Genomic DNA, 21,679 nt, shown 5'->3' with positions numbered 1-21,679 from the left:
CAAAGTTCAAAAAATAAAATGCAGTTATTAAGAGGAAAATTTAGGCATCCAAAGAACAATTTTCACTAACCTCTATGGCAGGGCAAATAGCAACTCTTTTCAATAGAAAGGGAGAGACTTTCAAAACAATTTAGCTCCCTATTTATAGATCATACAAAATTCAAGATACACTTAATTTTCATAGAACTCTTTCAGACATTATATACAGATGCTCTAAAACCACTTTGTCTACACCACACTCAAACTGTGGTTGTGTCTGAAAATGAAAGGTAATTTCAAAGAGTACATGGTAATGATGCCTGCCAGACAGCAGCATTTCAGTTTAGTAATGTTAACTATCCTGTCCATACCACAGCTGTTGCACAACTGTGTAGAACTTTATTTCATTTTGTCCTTATTTTATAACAATAAGTAGATAATGAGAAAATAAAAAACTTACTTCTAGTGATCAAATGAGACAGAACATTAATTAGGCATGGCAACTGTAGCAATCTACATCCCCAATCAGATAATCATTGACTTAAGCTGTGCTCAATAATGAACAAAGAGTACAAAATTTAAATTTAACTTTGGAAATATATCCTCAAACTCTAGATCTAAGATGTGCCAAGAAATTGCAGCTTTTTAACTTTCTATAACTTTTAACCTTTCTTTACTAGCTCTGACCTTGATTTAATTTGCATTCTGTGATACCTCAGTCTTTTCTGGTTTATAGTCTCTTTGATTTTTTTTATTTTTTTACATGAAATTTATTGTCAAATTGGTTTCCATACAACACCCAGTGCTCCTCCCAACAGGTGCCCTCCTCAATGCCCATCACCCACTTTCCCCTCCTTCCCACCCCCCATCAACCCTCAGTTTATTCTCAGTTTTTAAGAGTCTCTTAAGGTTTGGATTAATTAGTTGGCCATACTTTTGTGGGTCCAATTCTAGAGTCTCTATTCTACTGGTCTATGTGTCTGTTTTTGTGCCAATACCATGCTGTCTTGATGCTTACAGCCTTGTAGTAGAGGCTAAAGCCTGGGATTGTGATGCCTCCCGCTTTGGTCTTCTTCTTCAATATTACTTTGGCTATTCGGGGTCTTCTGTGGTTCCACACAAATTTCAGGATTGCTTGTTCTATCAACAATAGCCAAATTATGGAAAGAGCCTAAATGTCCATCAACTGATGAATGAATAAAGAATTGTGGTTCATATACACAATGGAATACTGCGTGGCAATGAGAAAGAATGAAATCTGGCCTTTTGTAGCAACGTGGATAGAACTGGAGAGTGGTATGCTAAGTGAAATAAGTCATACAGAGAAAGACAGATACCATATGTTTTCACTCCTATGTGGATCCTGAGAAACTTAACAGAAGACCATGAGGGAGGGGAAGGGAAAAAAAAGAAAGGTTAGAGAGGGAGGGAGCCAAAACATAAGAGACTCTTAAAAACTGAGAACTGAGGGTTGATGGGGGGTGGGAGGGAGGTGAGGGTGGGTGAGGGGTATTGAGGAGGGCACCTTTTGGGATGAGCACTGGGTATTGTATGGAAACCAATTCGACAGTAAATTTCATATTAAAAATAAACAAACACTAAAAAAAAAAAAGGATTGCTCGTTCTAGCTTCGAGAAGAATACTGGTACAATTTAGATTGGGATTGCATTGAATGTGTAGACTGCTTTGGGTGGTATTGACATTTTAACAATATTTATTCTTCCAATCCATGAGCATGGAATGTTTTTCCATTTCTTTCTATCTTCTTCAATTTCCTTCATAAGCTTTCTATAGTTTTCAGCATACAGATCCTTTACATCTTTGGTTAGGTTTATTTCTTGGTATTTTATGATTCTTGGTGTAATTGTGAATGGGATCAGTTTCTTTATTTGTCTTTCTGTTGCTTCATTATTAGTGTATAAGAATGCAACTGATTTCTGTACAATGATTTTGTATCCTGCAACTTTGCTGAATTCATGTATCAGTTCTAGCAGACTTTTGGTGGAGTCTATTGGGTTTTCCACGTATAATATGTCATCTGCAAAAAGTGAAAGCTTGACTTCATCTTTGCCAATTTTGATGCTCTTTCATTTTTTAAAATATAATTTATTGTCAAATTGGCTTCCATACAACACCCAGTGCTCACCCCAACAAGTGCCCTCCTCAATGTCCATCACCCACTTTCCCCTCTCCCCCCATTCCCCATCAACCCTCAGTTTGTTCTGTGTATTTAAGAGTCTCTTATGGTTTGCCTCCTTCCCTCTCTGTAACTAATTTTTTTTTCCTCTTCCCCTCCCCCATGGTCTTCTGTTAAGTTTTGCAACATTCACATATGAGTGAAAACATGATATCTGTCTTTCTCTAACTTATTTCACTTAGCATAATACCTTCCAGTTTCATCCATGTTGCTGCAAATGGCAGGATTTCATTCTTTCTCATCGCCAACTAGTATTCCATTGTATATATAAACCACATCTTCTTTATCCATTCATCAGTTGATGGACGTTTAGGCTCTCTCCATAATTTGGCTACTGTTGAAAGCGCTGCTCTAAACATTGGGGTACATGTGCCCTATGCATCAGCACTCCTGTATCCCTTGGGCAAATTGCTAGCAGTGCTATTGCTGGGTCATAGGGTAGACCTATTTTTAATTTTGTGAGGAACCTCCACACTGTTTTCCAGAGTGGCTGCACTAGTTTGCATTCCCACCAACAGTGCAAGAGGGTTCCCGTTTCTCCACATCCTCGCCAGCATCTATAGTCTCCTGATTTGTTCATTTGAGCCACTCTGACCGGTGTGAGGTGGTATCTCAGTGTGGCTTTGATTTGTTATAGTCAGTTTCCCCCTCAGATTTTCTCCCTGTTTCTACCAAGATGGCAAATGGGTGTATGGATGTGGGTGGGATTACAGAACTTCACTGTAAGGGAAGGGTTCTCAGACAAATACACAGAGGCCCTTATACTGTCCCCTGAGACTCTGCTCTCCAGGACAAGATGCCTTATAGCCCTGAACCCCAGACATTGGTTGATAATGCTGTTGGACCCCATGGGGACTGTGGACTCAGGTTATGTGTGGGTGTCTGGCCTGGTTGTTTGGCTCATTCACTGCTTTAACTGAGGGTGAAGGCATCCAGACTCTCATTTATACCCACAACCTGGCTATCAACTATAGTGCTGTTGGCTTGCCCCTCAATACAGCATCCCACTGACAGGTTCATTGGCTTTCAACCCAGCTCCCTGGAGTGTGAAGTAACTTGGAGATTCCTTAGGGGCCAATCACAAGCTGAAGGAGACCCAGGAATCCTCTCTCCACCTAACCACAGCATGCCACATTTTACCCTGCTGTTGCTGCTTCCATTGTGATGAGGCAACTTTGCAAGGCAGTTTCCTCAGTTCCAAAAGGGGAATGGAGCATAAGCTTCCTACACTTTTGGCTTTACCCTCAACCTACTGTCTCCCTAAATCCAGAATTTCAGTTCCTTGAGGTAATGGGGGCCGGGGGGAGAAAGTCAAGACTTGCCTGCCCTAACTCTGCCTGTTCTGCTCACATATATGTCTTTGGCACCCGGAAAGGGCCTATCATTTCTCTTTTAAGTCTTACAATAATTTCCCCTACACAGAGGCATTCACCCTACTCTCTCACCTGGAACCAGGATAGAAGAAAAAGTCAGGAAAAAAAAAAACAATTTATTCACCAAAGATATATCACCAGGTATTCCAGAAATATTACCCCTGTTAAATAAATATTCAGATACAATGACGGGGGGGGGGGGAGAAAGGTTTAAAGTTAAACAGACTGATGATCAACATAAAAAACTATGGTCCAAATGAAGACAAAAATCTACTGTCCTGTTGAACTAGTGATAGACAAATAGCTTGCTACGGATTCCTTTACTGAAGGAAGGAATGACTGTGCCTAACTTTCTTAGGGCCAATTTTTTCCAAGAAATTATGTAGATACTATTGAAGTCAGCAGACTTAAGTTTTTCAGACATCGGTGGGTAAACAATGTATAGAATGCTAATAGTAGCAGAGCTACAATAGAGGCAATTTGCTCACTGCTTCCTGGAAGTGCTAACAAAAATCAGGCCCATGAGTATAAGCTCACACCTGCTGCTCAAGTTAGAAACAGTACTGCTAAAATGACTGTAAAACCACTGCTTAAGAATGTCTGATTTTTGGGGCGCCTGGGTGGCTCAGTCAGTAGAGCCTGTGACTCTTGATCTCAGGGTTGTGAATTTGAGCCCCACGTTGGGTGTGGAGCTTACTAAAAATTTAAAAAATATGTATCCAAAAAAAAAAAAAAAGAATGCTTCATTCTATTTTCCTTTTATTCATCAATAAGCTGATGGATCATACATGTATATATAAAATATGAAATCTATAATCCTTGATTTGGGGCCCTACTTTGACATTTTCCTATAAAGAAAAATGGGAATACTGAAAACTGGTAAAGAAAGCCAAAACAACATGTTTTTTTCTGATTCATGAGAAATATGCCTGCGTTTTTGGACAGAAACATGCTTAAGGAAACTCCAAAGTTTGGGGCACCTGGGTGGCTCAGTTGGTTACGTGTCAGGCTCTTGATTTCAGCTCAGGTCATGATCTCTCATGGTTTGTGAGTTCAAGCCCTGCATTGGGCTCTGTGCTGCCGGTGTGCAGCCTGCTTGGGATTCTTTCTCCCTCTCTCTCTCTCTTCCCCACCCCTACTCATGTTCTCCTTCTCTCCCAAAATAAATAAACTAAAAAAAAAAAAAAAAAAAAAAAAAAAAAAAAGGAAACTCCAAAGTTCAAAAGCAACAGAAATTATGTTCTATATAACATCTTTAGGTTCCTAAGGCATAAGGTCCTTCAGTTTACTATAATGTTGCCAAAATGTGAAAGACTGATAGGGAGAGTGAGAGAAACGTAGAAGCTCTCTATTCAAACAACTGAACTGGATTACCTCCAGGGACCATGTGATCATACATTCTGATAGACATGCTCACACATATGCAGACAAAGATGGTATAACTAACATCTGAAACAAGCTCCAAGTCCCTGCTTTTTGCCATAACCATATTCATGTAGAGAACTGAAAATTACATTCAACATAGGTAGCAAGTTTTTCTTAAAAACTTATCTTCCAAGTATCTAGAGTTAAGTTAGTTAAAACTTGTTTTATCTTTTATGCTTTGTGGAGCAAACTAGAAAACACCACATTCACTTTCTCTTACCATGGAAAGAGATGAATATCAAACATAAAACAGCCTAAATATTTTTGAAAGAACTAAGTCTGGTTTGCCTTTATAGACAAGTACTCAGCACTTTATCTTACATATAATAGGTATGTAACAAAAACGTCCACAGAAATGAACTGTACCACCTTGTCATACAGGCATGGAACTCTTTACCACCATCACATAAGGAAGCTGGGCCGGCCACCTTGAGTGCGAAAGCAAAAGAGGAAAGGACAAAAATCCCAAAAGTGACCATGCTTTTAAACTAACTGTGGAAAAGAAGTCTCAAACTGTTCACTTTTTCAAGAGAATTAGCCAAGAAACACTCTATAAAATGAAGAAAATTATTGTGTGGCTAGTTATTTGATGCCAAAAATATCACTCAAGCATTCTGGTTGAAATCCTCTTCTAGTAAGATTCTCCAAGACCTCAGTGAGGTCATCAGTTTGCACATGATAGATATTTCAAACATACTCTGTTGTCAATCACCAGATTGAGGAAAAGAAAGATGTGCTACATACCATGCAGCCTGGCAGCTTTCCAAGGTTTCCAGTATAAAGTTTTAACTCCATGCTTCATCTCCTAACTTCAAAAAAACCAAAAACCAAAAACAAACAAAATGCCCCCGCTCCTTAACAGCTAATTATTTGCAATTTCTCAAGTGAACCTTCCCAGTACTTGCTTAAACTCTGCCTCTAGCATTCATCCTTTCTTCATTGATTCATTTATTCAATCAACAAACATTTTCCAAGCTCCTACCAGGTAAGAGGTACTGTGCAATTCAGTAGAATATTTATTTGGGTAAGGAAGTACCCATGAGGTGACTTTATTTTTTTATTTATTATTTTTTTTAGCTGCTACTTAAATCACAAGAAGCAAACCCTGCTAATTCTAGTTAATTCTTTTTTTTTCCTTTAAAACTCTCCTTTGGGAAGCACTTCAAGATCCTCCAGGTTGTTTTGTGGTCCCTAGCACTACAAGCTCTTACCACAGCCGCAGTGGAATCTGGGATATGCCATTCAGCCTCACGTCCCACCTCAGACTGGAATTAAGATCCATCAGCCCACACACTTCACATAACTCTATGCCCCTAAGACCTAGCAGAAAGATACTCCAAAAGGGTAGGCTAAATGAGTTAGGCACTTTAGCTGCTCTAAGTACCTCTTAAGAATCTTACAGGGACCAAGAAGAAATGAAGCAATGGACACAGAGAGAATAGAGATATGTACATTTTAACTAAAAACATCACAGAAAGACTGAAATATTATCTTGTTAAAAAGACCAACCACCTGAGTTTTGAAAGGAATGACCTAGTTGTTTCTTTTTTTTTAATGTTTATTTATTTCTGAGACAGAGAGAGACAGAGCATAAGTGGGGGAGGGGCAGAGAGAGAGGGAGATACAGAATCCGAAGCAGGCTCCAGGCTCTGAGCTGTCAGCACGAACTCACAAACCGTGAGATCATGACCTGAGCTGAAGTCGGTCACTCAACCCACTGAGCCACCCAGGCTCCCCCCTTGACATTTTCATTCTGACAGCCTATGAACTCTTCAAGGGCAGAGACCACATCTTTGTGGTCATGTGGTCAGAGATGAGGTCTCTGAGGCATGTCCTGGGCCTTCTCTCTATGGGCTCTCCACAATCATGCATCATGCCCTTTGTATTCTTTATTCGCAACATCCAGCAGGACTCACCACAGCAGGCATGTCTGCTTAATGAATTACTTTTAAGTTTTCTGTGGCTTCTCTTGAGCTAGAACTAACAAAGATCCCTTTATATATCAACTAAGAACATATTTAAATGGCATTGATGATTTTTCTATATGAATTTGAAAGATATTTGATTCAGGTAAGTCACAGAGTGGTTAAATGCCTGTGGAAATTTAAGCACCGACATCCATTTTGAGTTTATTTTTGTGTATGGTGTAAGAAAATGGTCCAGGTTCATTCTTCTGCATGTCGCTGTCCAGTTTTCCTACCACCACTTGCTGAAGAGACTGTCTTCATTCCACTGGATATTCTTTCCTACTTTGTCAAAGATTAGTTGGCCATACGTTTGTGGGTCCAATTCTGGGTTCTCTATTCTGTTCCATTGATCTATGTTTCTGTTTTTGTGCCATTACCATACTGTCTTGATGTTTACAGCTTTGGAATACAGCTTAAAGTCCGGGATTGTGATGCCTCCTGCTTTGGTTTTCTTTTTCAAGATTGCTTTGGCTATTTGGGGTCTTTTCTGGTTCCATACAAATTTAGGATTGTTTGTTCTAGCTCTGTGAAGAATGCTGGTGTTATTTTGATAGGTATTTATCCAAGGGATACAGGTATGCTGTTTCGAAGGGGCACACGCACCCCAGTGTTTATAGCAGCACTATCAACAATAGCCAAAGTATGGAAAGAGCCCAAATGTCCATGGATGCATGAATGGATAAAGAAGATGTGGTATATATATACAATGGAGTATTAGCAATCAAAAAGAATGAAATCTTCCCATATGCAACTACGTGGATGGAACTGGAGGGTATTATGCTAAGCGAAATTAGAGAAAGACAAATATCATATGACTTCACTCATATGAGGACTTTAAGACACAGAACAGATGAACACAAGGGAAGGAAAGCAAAAATAATACAAAAACAGGGAGGGGGACAAAACATAATAGACTCTTAAATATGGAGAACAAACAGAGGGGTTATTGGAGGGGTTGTGGGAGAGAAGATGGGCTAAATGGGTAAGGGGCGTTAAGCAATGTACTCCTGAAATCACTGTTGTACTATATGCTAACTGACTTGGATGTAAATTTGGAAGAAAAAAAAAAGCACCGACAACATGAAAATTGCAAATTAATGAATTACCTTAAGAGAAATTACACATTATTCTCTAACAAAACATGACAGAAATTTTATATTCAACACTGTGTTTATAAGGAATAGAAAATACTATGTTTATAAGGAATAGAATAAGCTGTTAGGTTATATTACCTGGTACACAGAATATGCATGTGAACGAAACTTGATTCCACATTTATATGAATGAGAAAATTTAAATTTTCACTGAAAAAGCAAGGTAAAGGGCAGCACAAACCTCTTCTGAAGAGGAAAACCTGACTACATTTTAAGTACTTTACAATAAGTCCCTAAAGTAGAATTTAAGTCTAATGGCATGGATAACATTAACATGATGACTCGTGAAGTATATCCTTCTAGTTATTCTACTAACTGCATTTGAACAAAAAGGCACCTAAGGCAACAGAAAACATCATAGATGTATAAATAAATGTGACAAATGATAGATGTATATAATAAAATATAATCTGGCTAAATTTTCTCTTGAACTCTGAACAACTGAAAAAAAATGCAGAAATTTCTAACAAAATAATTATTTCCTACTGTCTGAAACAAACTAAAAAAAAATCTGATTATTAGAGGACTATACTCCAAACAGTTTAAAATATAAGATATGTACTGGTTATTTTTCATACTCTCAGTGCCAGATCTATCTATGTGATTTCATAAGAAAACTAAATGTGTTTCTAAAAAGGGGTCACACATCTACAAGAAGGTTAAGAACTTCAGATCTACAGCCAATCTGCCTGGATTTCAATCATGGCTCTACCACCCACTAGGTGAGTGACCTTTGGCAAGTTACTTAACTTCTCGGTGCCTCAATTTCCTTTTCTGAAAATTGTGTCTAGTAATGTCACTTACTCCTGAGGCTATTAGGATTGACTAAGAAGATACAAGGAAGATCCAAGTAAAATGCTCACAACACAACATGAGCCAAATGTTGTTGTTATTATTACTATCATCAGGGATAAAGTTCAAAATGCTCTACTTCAGACACTCCCAAATCACCAAAGCAAGTTTCCAGAGGAACTCAGAGAGCACGGGGTTTGTCCCTGGGAGCAGAGGAGCGGGTTCCTTCTCCTATACCTAGGGAGAACTAACGGTTCTTATTATTATAAAGCCCAGACTCACAAAGGCAGTGGAGCTGAACTTCCCATCCAATAGGCTAATGTCAGAGAGAGCTGATGTCCCTCCAGGACTAAGAGGGTCACAGGGCTGGGGCTGCTGCATGAGGCAGAGGGCTGTCCAGGACTTCAGACAGTGGTGGTACTTGGAGAGATTCCTCCAGTCCGATCATGAAGCACCACAGCCTGAAGAGCTGGGGCCAGGGGAACAATGCCCACTGGAGGGTAGTGCCTGGCAAAAGGTTTAATGGTAACCCAAGTAACACAATGATAACCATGAGAACAACAAGGCACTTAAGGGTTAGGCCCCTTCCCCATTTGCCTGGTACTTCATAAACCAAAGGCAGCTTGTTTCAGCCAATGGGAAGCAAAGGAGCTTCCATAATACCACAAGCCACATGGTGTGGAGCTAGATTTCTTTTCCTCTCTAAAATAAAGAATTGTTTTCTACATGAGTGTCATGAAGCAAAATAAAATCTATTTCACAGGTCTTTGAACTCTACAAAATGGCAAAGTGTGCGAAGGTAACGACATCTCAGTACCATCTGTATAGTCCCCAGGGCCAATCACAGTGCCTGACACGTGGTATATTTCAGGAACAAATTGATATTATCATATAAACCAGTGTTTGCAGAATTTTTACACACGTGGAGACTTGTGTTTTGGTAAAGATGGAGTAACCCTGTTTCTCCCAGGTCCTTCCTCTTAAATCTAAAACTCCCTGTATATAACACACAATCAAGCATAGGAAGACAAGGTGGCAAAGAGGAAGCTGACAGCCTCAGGACTTTGGGACTTGAGGAACATTGTGGCAGGAATTCCCTGGGTTTCCCCACTGTTTCCTAGGTATCCCCAATAGAGTGCTGCAGAATCCTCCAACCTAGAACCAACAAGAGGCGAACATAAAAACGTGCCAAGAAAAGTCTACTCTTAGAGCCCAAGGAGCAGGAAAAGGATGGGCCAACAGAAAATCTTTTGGGCAATACTCCCCCTACTCTAGGCAAACATAAATGGAAAAACTGCACTACCATCCCACTGAGGTTTCAGGGGGGCTGAGCAGGCAGGCACTCTGTACTGATACACACATGCATGTGCGCACACAAGCTCCAAAGAAGCAGGCAGCAGGGCTCCAACTCCCTAACTTCCCACCTGGTGCTGTCCCTGAGCGGGGAGCTAATCTCCCATTTCCTGCCTGACAGAAGCAGGCACAGCTTCCGTTCTCCATCTTGTCATATTGGCAAGTCTGGTCAGGGGCTGATCTTCCACCTCCCTCCAGGTGGAAGCAGCCAACAGTACTCTGGCCCCTCTGCCACAGTGGTGTCTGCAGGACAGAGCAGAGGCAATAAGGGCAGTGGAAGCACTGGTCCACTTTCTCTGGGAAGGGGTGTCAGCAGGGCCAAGTGAGGTAAACATCCACTTCCCCCCGCCATTCTGCAAGGAGGCAGCACAACTAAGAGCAACACCTCCTCTGTGGAGGTAGGGGTGGGGGGTGCCACGCAGGAAGCTGCACCTAGCCACCTATCATGCTAACTACCACTCAACAGGGGGGCTGCCTGAACAAAAATAAAATAAAATAAAATAAAAAAGAATCTAGCGTCTCATAATATCCAAACTGCCCAGGATACAATTAAAAAAAAAAAATCACATCATACCAAGGGCCATGAAATTCACAACTTGAATGAGAAAAGACAAGAGACATCACCACAGAGATGAATCAAACTGGAATTATCTGACGACAATTTTAAAGCAACCCTACTAAGACTACTTCAACAAGCAACCCAGAAAAGCCCATGGGCACAGATTTAAAAATAGCCCCAACAAAAGCCTGCTCTCCAGGTAAAGGACCAGGCAAGGAGCAGCCTAGGCAAGAAAACTTTTAGACAATAACCATCCACTCTACTCCAGCCAAATGAAAAAGTGGCTCCATCCACACCAGTAAGGGCGGAATGGGGAGCATGTCTAAGCCCCTGCCAGGGGATTGTCAGTGGAGGCCACTTAAGAAGCCAAACTCCCATCCATACCAGCAACAAGGAGCCCCTCCCCAGTGGGTATCAATGGAGGCAGAATTAGCAAAATGAACTACCAGCCCCGTCTGTGGCCGTCACCTTACCAGAGCAGACCAGATAGAAGATTAAGTAAGATACAGAGTCTAATGACATAATAACCAAAATGTCCAGGTTTCTACAGAAAATCAGTCATCATACTAAGAACTAGGAAAGCCTCAACATGAATGAGAAAAGACTATCAAGAGATGCTAACAACGAGATGGCAGAATTATCTGACAAGGATTTCAAAATAGACATCATGCAAAGAGAAACTCTCAAAGGAAATTTTAATTTCAAAGAACTTAATGAAAATACATTAAATCAAAACATGGGTATAACTAAAGCAGTACTAACAGAGAAATTTGTAGCACTAAATGCACACATTAGAAAAGAAGAAAGCTCTCAAATCAATAATCTAAATTCTTACCTCAACACTGGCAAAAGAAATAAGCACAAAACAAGAAGGAAGGAAATATTAAAGGTAAGAGCAGAAATCAGTGAAATTTTAAACAGGAAAATAAAGAAAATTTTCTTAAAAATTTTTTAATTTAAAAGATTAAATCAATGAAGCAAAAACTGGTCCTAAAAGATTAATAAAATTGATAAACTTCTAGCAAGATAAAGAAAAGACAAAAATTCTCAACATCAGGAACAAAACAGGAGAGAGATCCCTAGAACCCTACAGCCCTTACCACGAACTTTACACTCCTAAATCTGACAACTTAGAAAGAATGGGCCAATCCTGGTAAACCACAAACTATCAAACTTAACCAAGATGAAATCAACAATTCAAATTGTTGCATAATTATTAAATAATTGAATTTGTAATTTTATTTTTTTAATGCTTATTTATTTGATGAGAGAGGTAGTGTATGCATGTGGGGGAGGGGCAGAGAGAGAGAGAGAGAGAGAGAGAGAGAGAGAATATCCCAAGTAGGCTCCCCACTGTCAGCGCAGAACCCGACCCAGGGCTTGATCTCATGAACCATGAGATCACGACCTGAGCCAAAATCAAGAGTCAGATGCTTAACCAACTGAACCACCCAGGTGCCCCTGAATTTGTAATTTTAAAGTACCCAATAAAAGAAATTTTCAGGCTCAGATGGGTTCACTAGAGAATTCTATCAGACACTTAAAGGACAATTAACATCAATTTTACACAATCTCTTCCAGGAATGAGAGGAAGAAGAAACACTTCCCAACTCATTTTATGAGGCTACTAATACAATGATATCAAAACCTGACAAAGACAGCACACAAAAATCCAAAAACTATAGACCGGTATCTCTTAGGAACTCATGCACAAAAACACTCAACAAAACATTAACAAATCAAATCTAGCAATGTGTAGAAAGAACTGTACACCGTGACTGGTTGGATTTATTCTACATATGCAAGGCTGATTCAACATCTGAAAACCTTGTCAACAGGGTAGGAGCACCTGGATGGCTCAGTCAGTCGAGCGTCTGACTCTGGATTTCAGGTCAGGTCATGATCCCAGTGTCATGGGATTGAGCCCCAAGTTGGGGTCTGTGCTGAGCATGGTGCCTGCTTAAGATTCTCTCTCCCTCTCTTTCTCTCTCAAAAATAGGAAGAAAGAAAGAAAGAAAGAAAGAAAGAAAGAAAGAAAGAAAGAAAGAAAGAAAGAAAGAAAGAAAAAGAAAGAATGTAAGGTATCTCAATACTTAAAAAAAAAAAAAGAAAACCATGTCAACAGAGTAAAGAAGAAAAATCACATGATCATATGAACTGATACAATAAAAGAACTTGACAAAACCAAACACCCACTTATGACTAAAAGAAAAAACCTCTGGCAAACAAGGAATAGAAGGTAAGTTCCTCAACTTTACAAATACCATCCATAATACCCTATAGCTAACATCATATTTAACGATGAAAGACTGAATGCTTTGCCCTTAAGATCGGAAACATGAAAAGAATGTCTCCTCTCATCACTGCCACTGAACACAGTGTTCAAAGTTCTAATCAGAGTAACAAGCCAAGAAAAAGAAAGAAAAAGCATACTGATTGTAAAAGGAATAAAACTGACATTATTTGTAAATGACATGACCACCTACATTAAAAAATTCCAAGAATCCACCAAAATCTCCTAGAACTAAGTTTAGCAAGATTGTAGACTATAAGGTCAACGAACAAAAATCAATCACATTTCTATATGCAAGTGACAAAAATGGGAGACAGAAATTAAAAGCAAAATATCATTTACAATTACTCCAAGGAAATGAAATAGATATAAACAATGAAATATGTACAGGATCTGTATCCTGAAAATTACCAAATCTTGATGAAAAAAACCTGAAGAAACCCTAGGTAAATTGAGAAACATACTGTACTCAGGTATTAGAAAACTCAACAAGATGCCAATTTTCCTCAAATTGATAATAAAGGTTTGATGCAATTACAACAAAAAAATCCCAGCAAGTGTTGTGTAGATATAGGCAAATTTATTCTAAAATGAAAATGGAAAGGCACCTGACCTGGAATAGCTAAAGAAATTTTGAAAAAGCAGAATAAAAATGGAAGGAATCATCACACCTGATGTTTAGGGTTACTACGGAGCTACAGAATGGTAATCAAGACAGTGTGATACTGGCCGAAGGATAAACACACACATCAATAGGGCCATGCAAATACACCTGATTTTTGCCTGCAAAAGTAATTCAGTGGAGGAAGGAGAGACTTTTCCATAAATGGCGGTGCTATAGCAATTGGACATCCACAGCACCCTTTCCCCCCCAAAAAACAGAGAGAGAGAGAAAGAAAGAAAATGCCTCAACCTAAAATCTCACAACTTAGACAAAAATTAACTCAAAATGGATCATGAACTTTAATTCAAGATCATGGACTTATATTTACTTATATGTAAATCTATAAAACTTTTAGAAACAAAGAAGAAAATCTTTACGATATAGGACTAGACAAAAAGTTCTTAGACTTACCACCAAAAACACAATCCATAAAAAGAAAAATAAACGACCTTATCAAAATTAAAATAATTAGCTCTGTGAAAGACCTTATTAAGTGATGAAAAGACAAGCTACAAGCAGGGAGAAAATATTTTCAAACATATCCAACAAAGGATTTTAATCCAGAATAAATATATGTATATATCTCTCTCACTGAAGAGGATACACAGATCCCAAATAAGCACATGAAAAGCTACTCAACATTATTAGCCATTAGAGAAATGTAAATTTAAACTACAATGAGATCACCTACATATCTATTAGAATGGATAAAACAAAAACCAGTGATAATACCAAATGCTAGGGAGCATGTAGAGAAATGAAATCACTGACACATTGCTGATGGGAATGTAAACCACTCTGGGAAAAGAATATGCCAGTTTCTTACAAAACTATATATTCATTTACAACTCAGCAGTTACACTCTTGGGCATTCATCCTGGGGAAATGAAAACTTTTGTTTACAAAAAAGCCTGTACACCAATGTTCATGCAGCTTTATTTGTAGTAGCCAAAACCTGGAAACAATCTTCAACAGGTCCTTTGACAGGTGAATAAACAGTGGTACCTCCATTCTGTGGACTACTACTCAGCAATAAAAAAGGACAAACTAGTGATTCACACAAAAACTTGATGGGTCTCAAGGGAGTTATGCTGAGTGAAAAAAGCCAATCTCAAAAGGCTATACAGTGTATCATTCCATTTAAACAGTATTCTTGAAATGACAAAATTATAGAGATGAACAGACTAGTGGTTGTGAGGAGTTAGGGAGAGGGGAATGGAGGGGTGCAGCTGTGGCTATAAACAGCACAAGGGATCCTTATGATAAAACTGTTCTATATCTTCACTGTGGTGGTCACATGAATCTACACAAGTGATAAAAACTATACATATGCATGTGCATGCACACACACAAATATGAGTGCACACAAAATTGGTGAAATCTGAATAAGGTCAATGGATTACATCAATGTCAGTTTTCTGGTTGTGGTATTTACTATAATTATGCAAGATGAGAAATTAGTTGAAGAATATATGGAATCTATTATTTCTTATTGTTGCATGTGATCTGTAATTATCTCAAGATCAAAATGTTAACAAAGAGGGGGCACCTGGGTGGCCTAGTAGGTTAAGCATCAGACTCTTGATTTCAGCTCAGGTCATGATCTCGCCGTTTGTGAGTTTAAGCCCCATGTCAAGGCTCTGTGCTGACAGTGTGGAGCCTGCCTGGGATTCTCTCTCTCTCTCTCTCTCTCTCTGCCCTTCCCCACTCACACTCATTCTCTCTCTCTCTCTCTCTCTCTCAAAATAAACAAACTTAAAAATTGAGGGTGGGGGGGCACCTGGGTGGCTCAGTCGGTTAAGCATCCGACTTCGGCTCAGGTCATGATCTCACGGTTCATGAGTTGGAGTCCCACATCAGGCTCTGTGCTGACAGCTTGGAGCCTGGAGCCTGCTTCCTGCCTCGAATTCTGTCTCCCTCTCTCTCTACCCCTCCCCTGCTCATGCTCTTTCTCTCTCTCTCAAAAATAAACATTAGGAAAAAAATTTTTTTCTTAACAAAATCAAGCAAGCAATTATGTGAAAATCAGTGTGAAACAGGAAGTGAGCATGGCAATGTCCAATCCAAGGTTTCAGAGGTTTTCCAGTGCCCCACAGAAACACACATCCCATTAGTAAATAACTGTGCTTATTCCTCATGAAATAATTTGTGAGAAGGAAATCTGAACAATTCTTCAATGAACCAAGAGACTGGGTTTTACAAATGAGACCATTTACAATGTCACAGCAAGAGGCTATTGATTGGCAGGTTTACCATTTCAGTTGTCCCTATCTTCCTCCTTCAGAGCCCTGTGGGATGGGAAGAAGCTTCTGATAAAGAGTAGATCAGTTAATGGGGCGTCTGGGTAGCTCAGTAGGTTAAGCGTCCGACTTCGGCTCAGGTCATGATGTCACGGTTCATGGGTTCGAGCCTCACGTCAGGCTCGGAGCCTGGAGCCTGCTTCAGATTCTGTGTCTCCTTCTCTCTCTCTCTCTCTGTGCCCCACCCCCACTCTCACTCATTCACTCTCTCTCTCTGTCTCAAAAATAGACATTAAAAAAAAAGAGGAGATGAGTTAAAAGAAAAAAAAGAAGCTACATTTTTTTGCACATCCAAGTAGTGGGTATATCTCTGATCGTACTACATATAACTAAAGATGCTGATACTAAAACCTTCTGTAATGGAATCACTGTAATTCCATTTCTAAAACTCTGCAGTAGATTTTGCTTAGATTAAGATATACTGAATGAAGAGTTCAAAAGACTAGGAAAGATGACTGCAGCCAGAAACTCTCAGAGGCAGACATGCAGGTTGTTCTCTTAAACTTTACTAAAGAACATTCTCTAGACTATATGATGGACTAGGTCTACATTTGCACTAATAAAGCTGAACATGACAGTAGTCTAATGTGAAATATTAAACTATTTAGTGTACAAAACTGTTGATGTAGCTGTCGCACAAGAACAAAGTATTAAGCTCGGCATTTTCACCAACCATCTGTCAGTTTTAGAAAAGGTATTTGAAGAAACAGATTTCTTTAGTGTACGTTTCCAACACATTAGTTACATGGGTAATATTCAAACCTCTTTCAACCTTTCCTGCACTCCAAATCTCAGTACAAACATCAAAAATGCCAGCCACCCCAAAAGACTGCCCGCCAAACTCATAACAGAATACAAGTTCTACAATAATGCTTGTTATGTAAGGTTTATTAAGTAGAACAAAGCCAAGAACTATCAGTTGCTGCAAAATTCATGTAAGAACATTTAATAGTTCAGCTCTATTCGTTCCTTTTAAGTTTCTCACATTAATGACTGCTGTTCACAGAACTAAAAGTGTATCATTCAAGTATCAATGATTACATTTCAGAAAAAGGACATTATTCCCGACATCTTTCTACAAAAGAAAAAAATCGTAATGAACAGAACCGGTGTCCCTAATAGAATAAAGTGGCTGAAGGGGGGCATCTGAGTGGGGGAGGGAGGAGTGCTTCACTTTCACAGTAGGAATTATGTAATGTAAACATCATATGGCCCATACCACAAAATCTGTGACAAAGGCTCAAATTTGAACACTGCATTATTTTAATAATCCATGTTCATGAGTTTATACTGTGTCTGTACCAACACATCACAAATATCTATCACTCCTTCATATACACTGAACCATTCTTGGGGAATATGGGAGAGAAAGTCTTTACTTATGTACCACCTGATGGAGACTTTATTTAAAATGTAAATTATTCGAGTCAACCATTTTAAATACCAAGATGTTCCTCTGATTAATTAATCCCTCCCCGTCTCTCCCCTCCTATCCCAGATACTCCAAAAGAACCCTTTATGTCCACTAAGCCTTGTGACTGACAGTGTTCAGTACTGCTTCCACTGGAACAAAAGTACACTCTCCATTGTACCTTCCTTTTACTTTAACAATTGAGCAAAATCATAATGCTTTCAAGCATGTGTCTAGATCTCTAGGTCATCAAGGCTGCTGCTGGCATGACTGCTGGCTTTGCAGAATGGCTGCTGTCTACAATGGCTACTGCCCAGTAGCTAGGGTTTTTGGGTTTTTTTCCCTCAGAATCTGCTTATCATCAGGGAAATTAAAAGGCTGCGTGAGCGAGTGGAGAGGCGGTGCTTCTTGCCTGCCCCATTAAACCTTGCTATGCACTCTATTTAGCACGGTTTTGCTCATTTCCTTGTTTGCTGTAACTGAGGCAGAAAGAACTGTTTGCGTTTCCGGGAAAACAAGCTTGTTCCTGGGAACGGACATGTCAGAGAGAGCAACAACTGATGAACTGTCTTTGGAGGGACCCAGCACACCAGATATAACATAGTAAGACTCACTCTCTGAATCTTTCACACGGTCCTTAATGCTCTTGACAAAGACAGAGAATAGCTCGACGATGTTCAAAGCAAGAGACACCAAGGACACCACTAGCATGAAGAGAATGAAGATATTTTTCTCTGTGGGGCGAGAAAGGAAGCAGTCCACTTGATGCGGGCAGGGGTCTCGTTTACAAGTGTAAACCGCGTTTAGACTGAATCCATAGATGTACCACTGGATCAGCAGGAAGGCCACCTCGAAAAGAGACTTGAAGAAGATGCTGACGGTATAGATTCGCAGCAAGTCCCTTCTCATTTTCACCTTATAGTGTTCTTCAGCGCTGAACTTGAACTTCTTGATTTCGATTCTGATTTCCTCCACGTTGACATCATTGGTTTGAGCAACTGTCAGTTCCTCCCCTTTCCTTTTCGAATTATGTTCCTTGCGCAGCAAGTAGAATACATGCACTAGGTACAAAAGTGAGGGGACAGACACAAATATGATCTGCAGCACCCAGAGGCGCACGTGAGAGATCGGGAAGGACTTATCGTAGCAGACGTTTTCACAACCAGGCTGCCGAGTATTACAACGAAAGGCAAACTGCTCATCATCCCAGGCTGACTCAACTGCTGTCCCCAGGAGCAGGATTCGGAATACGAAAAGGATGGAGAGCCATACCTTCCCTCCAGGGTTGGAGTAGGTTTGAACCTTGCCGAGGAGCTGGCCTAAGGAACCCCAGTCACTCATGCTGCCTGTCCGCTGTTCTTTCGCTTAAAAGAAGTGAAGTAGGCACACCAAGTGACTGTGCTCCTTAGAGGATGAAGTAAAATGAAAAAGTAAGTTCAAGCACTCAAAACCCTGTAAAGTTTATAAAAGTTGGCTACACCCTTTGGTACCTTCCTCACTCTTCCTCCTAATGAAAGACAACTGCTGATACCCAATAAAAGCTTATGTGGGTTCATTTTCATACATGGTGAGTAAATACTTTTAAATAAAGATGTACATATATCAATAATAGGAAGAGTTACAAAAATGAGGGAACAAAATAAACGTATCTAAAGGTTTCTTCAATTCCAGAGTAAAGCCATCTCCAAAGATAAATACTGAAACAGAGAAAGTGAATTAAAATTTCACAAGCAGGGATGCCTGGGTGGCTCAGTCAGTTGAGCATTCAATTCTTATTTTTCACTCAGGTCATGATCTCACAGTTCATGAGTTTGAGCCCCACGCTGGGCTCTGCACTGACAGTGTGGAACCTGCTTGGGATTCTCTCATTCTCTCCCCCCGCCCCCCGCCCACCTCCACCACTCGTGCTCTCTCTCTCTCCCCCAAAATAAGTAAAAATTAAAAAATTTTCACATGCATATATTGACCACTTCGTCTTCAAACTTATTACAGCCATCATTTCCTAAATACATAATGATAGGGGCACCTGGCTGGCTTAGTCGGTAGAGCATGTGACTCTTGATCTCACGGTGCTGAGTTCAAGCCCCATGGTGGCATGGAGCCTATTTAGAAAAAAAAAATTTTTTTTGAAAAGGGAACAACCAAATAAATAATGCCATTCATTTGAGCATTATTTATTCAGTGCCTACTAGGTACCAGGTACAGTACTGGACACTGGTCCCTATGAGTAAGTAAAACAGAATTCCTGTACTTGTGCAACTTGCAATTAACTAGGGGAAACAGAACGTTAAAAGTACAATATTTTATTAAATCTAAGACACAAGTGATTGTAAGATACACTATTACATTACTTACCATTCAGAAAGCATTAAGGGCATCTAGTGTTAAGATGAGCCTCAATTTCAGAAATGTGAGCAGAAATGTACATCTTAGAATCGATGAAAAAGGCTAAGTGAATGTACAATTGCAATTTTACATAAGTACTAAGAAGTAAACAAATAGGCACTGACAGAAATTAACTCAAGGAAACCCAGATCAGCCTGAGCACGATTAAACTGTGATGCTGGGGCAAGACTGAAGCTGAGGGAGAAATTACTAATGGCAGTTCAGGATCTCTAGGGGACAGTGGGAAGATTGGGGGAGAACATAGGACACAATTGAACAGTACAGGGATGATGGTTCTGTGCTAAAATGGGCAGCCAGTGAGTTTTAGTGGTGACAAAAGTAGAAGAGGATGTCAAGAATCATGGGGGTGATCCTGAGAGTCTCTCACCCTGGAGAGGGAAACAATCCTGCCACTGTGGTCCTGAATGCTGTGATGAATGAAGGGACATTTTTGCAAGGGTGGCTGCCAACCCAGTTAGCATAGAGTAGCAAGATCAAAAAGAGAGAGAGAGAGGGAGGGAGAGAGGAAGAGAAGAGGAGAGGAAGAGAAGGGGAGAGGGAGAGGGAGAGGGAGAGGGAGAGGGAGAGGGAGAGGGAGAGGGAGAGGGAGAGGGAGAGGGAAAGGAACTTATCTGGAAATTGGAAGTCAGGACCCCGCCAACAAAGGTCTCAATTTAAAAACTTATTTACTAAATATAAATCATTATCTCAGTTGAACTGTTAGCACATAGAAGCTTTTTTTGGTAAGACTAAAATACTGACATACTATGTTCATGCATGTGGATTTCTTCTAGGAGATCGTTTTATCAACAGGTGTTTTGGGGGTTTGTGGGGGGTTTTGGTTTTATTAAGTTTCAGGAGGAGCAACATGGATACTGACCACTAATCTATTGAGGCTGGATGTGACTTGGCATGGGGCACAACACATAAGTGTGCTGCTACTGAAGACCTGCTCTTCTCTCTCCATTTTCTCCCAACAGCCTATTTCTTTATAAGAAATGTCTCTAAGCAAAAGCCTAAAGAAAGACTTCTGCCTCCAATTCAAATCATGCTAGACAAATGGATCTTCTTTTGTTGTTTTTTTTTTTAAGATTTTATTTTTATTTTATTTTTAAGTAATCTCTACACCGAATGCAGGGCTTGAACACATAACCCTGAGATCAAGAGTCACATGTTCCAACAACTGAGCCAGCCAGGAACCCTGGATCTTATTTTAAAACAAATCACAGCTAATTGATTATTACATGGCAAAAAATAATTATTTTCAATCAAATTCTTTCAATACAGCATGAACTCATCATTTCTAAAAAAATTTATTTAGTGTATTAAGGTAAAATCCATAATATATAATATTTTAATTCTCCCTCCTGAAAAACTTTAATTCCCAAAGACAGATATTCATTTTAAGCAATTAAGAAAATTAAGAGAAAAATATTTCTTAAATATGACATGAGTTTGCCAGCTAATAAGCAATCTTAAATACCATTCAGCTAATTTGTTTCTTGGTTTAACAGCTATTCTTCACAGATTCGGTGAGAAAAATAAAAATTAAGAATGAAACCTAAAAAAAGGGCAAGGTTAATGCAATTTACAATGCCTCAATCGCCCAAGGTTCTGCAAGGGTAAGAACTGAAGGCTCCCAAAATGCATTTTTTTTTTTTAGCAAGCAATTAAATTATACGGCTCTTAAGTATACACCATACTTTCTCAGTTGCTTAAATAACACATTTTTAGCCAAACCGCCCTCTATCACACAGATTCTAAAAGTGATTCTATTAGGCTAACGTCACCAAGATCTACAGTTTATAATTAATACATTCTTCAAGG

General features: G+C 39.5%; 2 protein-coding genes across 2 annotated transcripts in view; both read right to left on the bottom strand.

Moving 5' to 3' along the window:
* Positions 1 to 21,679, bottom strand: part of CDKL5 (cyclin dependent kinase like 5) — a 192,591-nt gene that overhangs the window by 78,615 nt on the left and 92,297 nt on the right. The gene's annotated exons all lie outside the window — the stretch shown is intronic.
* LOC124509395 (gap junction alpha-1 protein-like) lies at positions 16,983 to 18,972 on the bottom strand. The gene is given in 2 exon segments (XM_047075964.1): positions 16,983 to 17,978; positions 17,981 to 18,972. Coding segments are annotated over 2 exon segments (900 nt in total). The 5' UTR covers positions 18,809 to 18,972; the 3' UTR covers positions 16,983 to 17,906.

Source organism: Lynx rufus, unplaced genomic scaffold (assembly GCF_022079265.1).
Source record: "Lynx rufus isolate CCGP_SWC_20201006 ecotype Redwood Valley unplaced genomic scaffold, mLynRuf1.p SCAF_14, whole genome shotgun sequence".
Lineage (NCBI taxonomy): Eukaryota > Metazoa > Chordata > Mammalia > Carnivora > Felidae > Lynx > Lynx rufus.
The sequence above is the reverse complement of the archived record's forward strand: the minus strand, read 5'-3'. Positions and strand labels throughout refer to the sequence as shown.